The sequence below is a fragment of the Egretta garzetta genome, unplaced genomic scaffold (genome assembly GCF_000687185.1).
Source record: "Egretta garzetta isolate BGI_Z169 unplaced genomic scaffold, ASM68718v1 scaffold292, whole genome shotgun sequence".
In the NCBI taxonomy this organism is placed as follows: domain Eukaryota; kingdom Metazoa; phylum Chordata; class Aves; order Pelecaniformes; family Ardeidae; genus Egretta; species Egretta garzetta.
Window position 1 is genome coordinate 1,124,605 of NW_009258789.1, and position 8,261 is coordinate 1,132,865.

At 38.6% G+C, this 8,261-nt stretch overlaps 1 protein-coding gene across 1 annotated transcript in view; it reads right to left on the bottom strand.

Annotated features, from left to right (window-relative positions):
* Positions 1–8,261, bottom strand: part of OTOA (otoancorin) — a 36,839-nt gene that overhangs the window by 22,612 nt on the left and 5,966 nt on the right. Inside the window, exons 9-15 of the mRNA XM_035889269.1 lie at positions 5,914–6,020; positions 5,288–5,427; positions 2,660–2,783; positions 2,085–2,300; positions 1,380–1,547; positions 925–1,065; positions 277–332 (exon numbers count right to left, since the gene is read on the bottom strand). Coding sequence (XP_035745162.1) covers positions 277–332; positions 925–1,065; positions 1,380–1,547; positions 2,085–2,300; positions 2,660–2,783; positions 5,288–5,427; positions 5,914–6,020 — 952 coding nt within the window. The remainder of the gene's footprint in view (positions 1–276; positions 333–924; positions 1,066–1,379; positions 1,548–2,084; positions 2,301–2,659; positions 2,784–5,287; positions 5,428–5,913; positions 6,021–8,261) is intronic.

Genomic DNA, 8,261 nt, shown 5'->3' on the forward strand with positions numbered 1-8,261 from the left:
CTTTCTTGTAATCGAAAGGCTATTGAAAGTAAAAACATAATCAAATTGAAAAATGTGGACTGAGCCTTAAAATGCTAAAACCTCTGCAATGCTTTGATCCAGATTTTGGATTTGGAGCCCCTTTTTAATGAGGAAGGTGAATTATCCTGTGGTACCAAGGAACGAACAAACATAAGACAGTACAAAATAACCACATAGCGTTTATGTTTACCTCAAAGTCGCTCTCATCACAAAACTAGACTTAAACTCTATTTCAAGAGAGACTATCATCCATACCTTAGCAGGTCAACAGGATAGTTTTTCTTAGACAGTAATTCATACAGATACAAAGCCTGAAATAAAACCCACCATATTTAAAGTTAAGCTTAGGTAATTCAGTTGTAAGAGGCAATAACTACTGCAAGGTTTTTGTATGCTTAACTCTCTTATGCACTTTAAAGGCATATGGTCTAGTTTGGGCAACCAAAAGGTTGGCATCCAGTGCTGAATTTCTTCTTCACAAGACAATACATCACTGACTGGCACTATGGGATGATGTTAAACATGTTCATGGGACACAATCACAGAATAATTTAGGTTTGAAGGGACCTCTGGAGATCATCTGGTGCAACCTTGCATCTTTCTGGACAGAGCCAAAGGGCTGATTGTAGATGCAAATGTCTAGTATACAATACCGGAAAGAGAGAATTTATGTGGCAGAATCCTGAAGACTTAAACTCAGCATATTAACGCTTCCCTTTCTGTAACACTGTCTCATAATGCTGCCTAGGCTCTAAGTGACCTCTGGTTGTTTATGTCAAGATATACTTGGGGCAGTTCCTTCCTTTTACCTATGTTCCTTGAACACATAGGTATTACAACACTTTTCCTATTCTCCCATCACATGAAACTGCAGTGGAATGGGAATTGCATAATAATTTTTACCTGGCTTCTTCTTAGTTCTTTTTCTTTTATCATTGAAGAATTATATCCAGTCTGCTTCCATAAATCAGAAAGAGATATTTCTTTAAAGAAAGCTCCTTGTATATCTTTGACTGAGGAAGAAAAATGTCCAGATGCAGCTATCTAAAAAGAGGAACAGATAAATACATGGCATTTCAGAACCGATGCTTAGATTTACAGGATTTGCCCTTCGTCATAGTCTGTGTAATATTTCCCTTAAGAGGATAAAGGAAAAACATGTCAGTATTAAAAATGCCACAGGACTAAGCAAAAGACAGCCTTCAAAATACACTTGGTGTTCAGAAAGAATGCTGGAAATATTAACTATTGAGCTAAAACACGTATCTCGGTGACAACATTTTAAATCATGCTCTGCATATCTGGTTATTGTGCTCTTGTGCAGAAGGAACCTGCTACACACTCAAGTTTATAATCACCTTCCTGAGGATCCCTTGCTGTTGTGCAGGTGATAAGTCAGGTAAGTATTGGGACGTTGTGCCTCGAATAATCTGAGAAAGCTCCTTTGGGTTCATGCTGTAGAATGACTGGGTGCTAATACCAGTTACCAATGCGCCCATTTGACTAACATTATAAAATGATAAAACCTGCAAAGATAACAGCACAAACAAACAGAAAGTTTTCTGGCTTGTGAACAGCAGATATATTTAAAAGCAAAAATTAATAAATAAATCAAAATTACTATTTTGAATACTTAAAACATTTCTTGCCTGGGAATGCACTTTCCTCAGATTTCTTTCAATTCAGACAAGACTGTCCAGGGAACAAATGTGACAGTTTTCTCAGAGGCTTCTTTTTTTGCAACTTTAGAAAGCACCCTGATTCCTTCCATTACAGTAGATTTGAATAAATGGTCTGGGATGTCTGATCATGAATAGGGTGGTGATACAGACAAAATAATATATACAACTGCCAAATGCAAACAGTCATTCTCTCTATTACTAGAGAACTACTTTGGAAGGTACAGTCTGGGATGTTTTTATTTGATTTAAACAAAATTTTCAGATCACTAAAAGAACTAAAAAGAAGTTTTGTACTCAACTTTTCAAAATCCACGATTATCATTGAGAAAAAGCCACTTAACTTTTAAAAACAGAAGGTAGGAAAGCTGTTATCAGAGGTACCTTTTCATAAGAGAGGTATTTACTGGATAAAATCATAACTTGGCTTTTTGCCCACCCAGAGACTTGGTTTAATGTTGCAATAGCATTATGCACCGCTTCAGGTGACAAATATTCCAGCTGACTTGAAGTTAGCCCAACCACAGCATCTGACAGAGATCCAAGGATATCATTCAGTGTCTGGTTTTGCATGGCAATATTCAGGAGTTGAGATTTGAGCTAAAGTAAACAAAAAAAGCAGATGGGAAATAAAAATCTGCCAAGAACTACTTTAACTGGAATTTCTGGAATATGCATTGGCAACCATTTAGTGACTGCACACACTTCACAAAGATTCAAAAATAGAACCACAGTTGTCAAAGGAATATGAAATGGGAGGAAACAATGAGAAAAGAATGAGCACTGTAAAAAAACCAAAATGGGCTCTTACTCTTTGCATTATATGATCAAGAACCATTTCCATATATTTCTTCGATCCCAGTCATTTTTCACTCTTTTCTTTCCAAATTCAAGAAGAAAGTCCCTTCTCCTCTGTTTTCAGGATTAGGTTAGGCAAGAAGAACAAGCATTGTACCCACCTTCTGAACCTCAGCCTGGAAACCTCTCAACTGATTGCATTTAATCATTTGATGAAGTAAAGCCTGGGCCACAGCAGCATCCATCTGTTCCATGTCATCATAAAAGCAAACCAATAAACCTAGCCTATATAGAAGAAAATACATTAGCAAAATTCTGACATAAAAGGTATCCTTCTCAGGAGACTGAAATATAGCATGGTACACCCTACTTGTGCTTAAAACTTGAGTAATTTCTGTCACCAGTGCCTTAAACTGCAGTCTTTAAAATTCCACATGGCCTGAAAGTTGGGCATGAGACATACGCACTGTTCTCTGTATTCAGCTGAACTCTACACAGATCGCTTGTGCTGTCAAAAATTTGTTTCCTCATGCCATTTGTCCACGGCTGGATTTTCCCAGTTAATGACTCCACTCCTTGGCAGAATTTGCAGTATAATCTCTGATTTGAAAAGGATGAAGGGCTAAATAAGTCTCTAGAAGTGGCTTGCTGAGTTCTTATCTGGATTGATTGGATGTTTTGAACTCTAAATCCTGCCTGGATTTCACATGAAACATAACTCATTCATGTGCCAGAGCAGCAACTATAGCATTACATAGCCTCTTTATCGTTTCAGGTTTAAGCAGCGCGTGCTGTATTTCACATCAAACATGACTGGCCGATGGATGGAGGCCTGTCCAACTCAACTCTGGCTAGGAGAAAACAGGCTGAGGCTCGCTGTCTTAGCGGTGCCAGCACAGCAGTTTGCAAGGCAGTGTTGTGAACCAGATGTGGAGCTCATTTTCCTCCACAGTACCCACACTGTAATATTGAAGTCAGCATTTCCATTAACCTCCGTAAAGCACCACCACAACCACAGCTGGTGGAGAGAAGCAGTCATGCCACCAAGGGTAAGCACCTGCTGTAGGTGCCCTTCTGACTTAGGCTTCATGCTTATTTACTGCCATTACCTGCAGCCCTGTAAAAGAAGTCTGAACTGTGCATCGCTCTCTCTGGACTTCAAACTTCATAGTGATGGTGATGAATTCGATTGTAGGATGCCTGAATCAATCCCCTGTCACTGTAAACAACTAGCCCTTGCTTTCATAATTTACACAGATAAGAACCTACAAAGCCCAGCTTTCCTGCTACAGTCTGGTTTTTAGCAATTCAATGATACAGGCATAAGCAGAGTCTAGGCAATAATGTCCAGATGTGAACTAAATCAACAGCAGACAATGCTGCAGCACTATCACAAGCTCAGTAAAATTCTGCAGTGCAGAATGTCTTAGCTTTTAGTTCCTCTAGTTCCTCAACAACAACATGCTTAGTGATATAACAAAATGCTGCTTCAGCAGCCCATCTGAATTCATGGGACATCATCAAACTAACATACAAATCAAAGAAACATCTATAACTGCATTTTTATAACAAATAATTACCTTCTGATGCATTATGGCATAGCCACCAAGAGCTCTTCATCTCCTTTGGGATTAGCAGCAATGAATAATACTACTTCTTAAAAGTAAAAGTGCATTTAAATCATCAGTATGGTTAAAATGAGTAATATAAAATAAGTGCGTTGTAAAAATGGAATATATTAAGGATTATGGAGCATGACATTTCTCTCATCTGTGAGAATGTGGCACCTCTCATGAGTGGTAAAATAATTTTTAAGATTTCTGACATTGAAATTTAGAGCGTAGGCATAATTCTTCACTTGCTTACATCTCCAACAATCAGTAACACTTCATGGAAGTCAGTGAGTTACATTGCAATAATGACAGGAGCTCTGAAGCCATAAAGCATAATCTCCATTAGTTTAAAACTCCAAGGTATCCCCCAAGGAGACTACAAATAACTTCAGACAGTGGTGTCTTGGGACTAAATACATCCATCTATACGACAGTATAAATGTAAATGTGGAGTACGGCACTTTCTCGCAGGTAGCTCACATTCACTGCGTATTTATGAGTAAGAGCAGTTTATTTTGGTTTTTTATTATTGTTAAAGTAAGTTCAGTGCTGATTTGACAGCCCTGAAAATGCAGTTTCCTGCTTACACACACAACAGTCACATGCGCTTAAACGCGGCTCAGCTCTACCCTGCAGGCCACACAGAGGACAGCAGGACGGGCTTCACACCTCTTCACTGTGCGACCTCTCTGGTCACACCCATGCCAATTAAAAATCACTTGCAGTCCTGGCTGGCATAAGCCAGGATTTCCTCCTTAATCCTAACTGTAACATGATTTCCACAAAACACCCCCATCTTCTGTCATTCAGACAGCCAAGGCAACTCATGTCCCGCTATCACAATTTATTTTACTGCTGTACTGTATGATGAGATGGAGCTCTGATTGGGTCTCCCAGATACTACTGTAGTCCTCCTACACTAATATTACATACAACTCCTTGCTGCAGAGCAGGAGACAAAGCATTAGCTAATTAGGCACACCTCCAAAAATTCATAAAGTAGCAATTCTTCACTGTTGCTAACTAGGATTGGATTTCAGCCTAGGTTTTTCTGCTGGAAGGAAAAAGCCATGCCACATCAACAATTTAATCAGCTACTTATTGCTCCTCTCTTTTCTCCTTATGTATTTGTTCTCTCCATACACAGCCATAAAAGAAAAAGAAAAGCAGCCTTGCCTGTAGATAGTTGATGTGTTCCTCATATCAAATCCTGATGAGTTTATTCTTTCCAGGAAAGCTTGTGCAAGCTCTGGTCTGATATCGTACACTGTGTCCAACTGCTTTGTTGCATTGTCATAGCTAATGAATAGTCTTATCTGACCAGTACAAACAAAATCATGCGTCAGGATTATGAAACAATTACATCCAATAAAATACATTTGAGAGTCTAAATTAATTGACTCCATTCATGTTATAGAGAAAGGAAGATGACAGATTTGGATAATACAGTATTTTTGAAGGCAAAGATGGATAATACAGTATTTTTGAAGGCAAAGATGAGTGAGTGATTCTCTGTCAAACAGTCAAATAATTTGAGGGTCTTCTATCATTAGTCCCTATCTTTCTTTCAGTACAAGTCACAGAAGTCTGATACAGATAAATAATTACATATTAATGATAGGCACTTTCAAATTCAAAAAAAGAGGAGAATATTTGGTTGACAATGGATTTGGATTCACTTTATATTTAAGTAATTGAAATATATAAACTTCTTTTTCATGTTTACGTTTGCATTTGTGTTCATATTGTTTGTAGCTGACATCACTTGACAATGATATATTCAACCACATTTTGTTACTTACTTCATTGAGACTAATTTTCAGGATTTCTTCTAAAGGGAGATGGACCATGTATCTTCCCAAAATCCATAAGTTTTCTGCACTGACCCAAGAAGTTGATTCATTGAACTCTGTCTCAACACAAATAAATACTCACTACAATGTTAAGAAAGTAATTATTTTTCCAATATATTGTACCCAATATATTGTTATTGGTAAATAATAATAAAAAAATTCTGCAAATCAGAAAAATCCTTAGCAGAGAGTCATGTTCCCTCCCTTAGCTAGATTTTAGCATCACATTTTTATAAGCCCATACATTTTTTGATGAAAATGAAATAGTGATTCAAATGCCTCAAACTTTCTCATATGAAAATGATTAATGTTTTATGTTGTTGAAATAGAAAATGGATAAAGTACAGGACAGGAAAAATTAAACCTATATTATTAAATATGGAGCAGCACTTCTTAAATTCAGTTTTCCTAACCAAATATATTATTTAAGAACACCAGGAAGGCATGATACTTTGTAACACTTGATACATCTTATATATATCTACTGATGATACCACTCATTTCGGCAATATGCAATAGCAATAATGGAGATAATGAAAAATCATTCATATACCTATATGGTAGTAGGTTGGCAAAAAATACAAATACTGCATAGCAGTTAAAAAATGTCACTCATTTGGTAACATTCTCACAAGGATTGAAAATTAAATCAAGATGCAAATATCCCCAAGAAAATAGTATTTGTGGACTAGGTGGGTACGTTGAGCCACAAAGAAAGTGTGTTCTCCAAAGTGTCATAATTTTGATGGCTCAGTGTGTGATACCTTTGAGCATGTTCCTTAGCAGTGCTGATACTCACAACTCTGTTAAAATAAAATTGGTGCATGTTGCAGTTTTCAGTATATGAAAAAACCAGCCTATAAATATCAGAAGCTGAATTACCCCATTTAGTAAGTGTTTTTTCGGAAAACACAGATCTAAGCTCCTTAGCTGAGATAAGACAATGTTCCCAACAGACCTGTCTGTCATGCTTCTGATTTTTGAAGTGATATTAACTCCCATTACCAGGAATATTAAAAGAGTTGAAAGATATGATAGAAGAGTTAAACAAAAACTACCACTATTTAAGGATGTTGACTGTGGCCTTTAGCAGAACGGACTTGCAGTTACCAACCATGGTAGCTGTGATCCCCAAAAGCTGTTTTATTATTTTTAAATAAGGTACAAAATTCAAAAGTTACAGCCTCCTGTTTTTGCAAGGGCTACCAGAGCGTTTTATCTCTGAATGCTTCAGCGTTTTTAACATGAAACATGCAAGTATTGGCTGAGTGGCAAAGAAATTTCTTGAAAGGTTTGACTCTTAAGACATAGCAGCTACGTGTCACCTCCTGCTCACCCAGTGCTCCACCTGCAGGGACTGCCTGATACCGCGGGGAGAAGCAGTGACGGAAAAGCCCTCTGCATTTGTGCACTCACAACAGACACATGGTGATGAGTTCTCTGTCACCAAAACCAGCAGAAATGCTTGGGAGGTGGCCCCATAAGCGCCACAAAATATGAGGCTTCTTTCAAGGTTCTTTTCTGCTGAGCTTAAGTGAGGAAGATGCTGCTTCTGCAAGAGGGCTGATCCCTTTCCCAGGTGGTCCTAGTACTACCCACATATGAAGTTAAAGTGAATAAATCAGACTATTGCAGGACTCTCCTGTTGTCCCACACTCCGTACTGTGACCCACAGTGTGCAGATATACTTGAGTGAGCTTTAGACTTGCCAACCTGGATGTTGGTAGCCGTCCAACTGTGCCTGCTCAGGGCTGGTGGGTTGTCCAGCTCATAGTACCAGAACTAGCTGGTAATCAGTCCATGCCCAATGCCTTCAGGAGTGGATTCACCATATCTGCACTGCTTTGCATGTGAAGCAGCAACCAGGACTTAAGAGATGCATGGTAAATCTCAGCCCCTCCCAACCTGGGTGAGCTTTTACAAACTGAGGGTTCACGAATGTTTCAGACACAACCCAAGATACCTGATGCTGTGGGGTTTTCCTGGGACTGCTGAGTATCATCAAGCAAGTTCTGCATATTTGCTTCCCCAGTAATGCACTGGCAATAATACTACCTCACAGCAGCATCATGAACTTCCTGTCTATTGACTTAATGGGTTACTCTGATATTTTGAAACCTCAGAAGTCCCAGGAGCCAAATTTAGCTTCACTGAAGGAAGTGGGCATTTTGTCTTTGATATCCAGGGAGAGAGGAAGAACATAGACATCTAAAAGTCTAAAATGCTCCCCTGACAGCCTGCTGGGATGTTCGATGAAACCCAAGCACTGGCTCTGATGCTGCCACTTTACCGGCCCC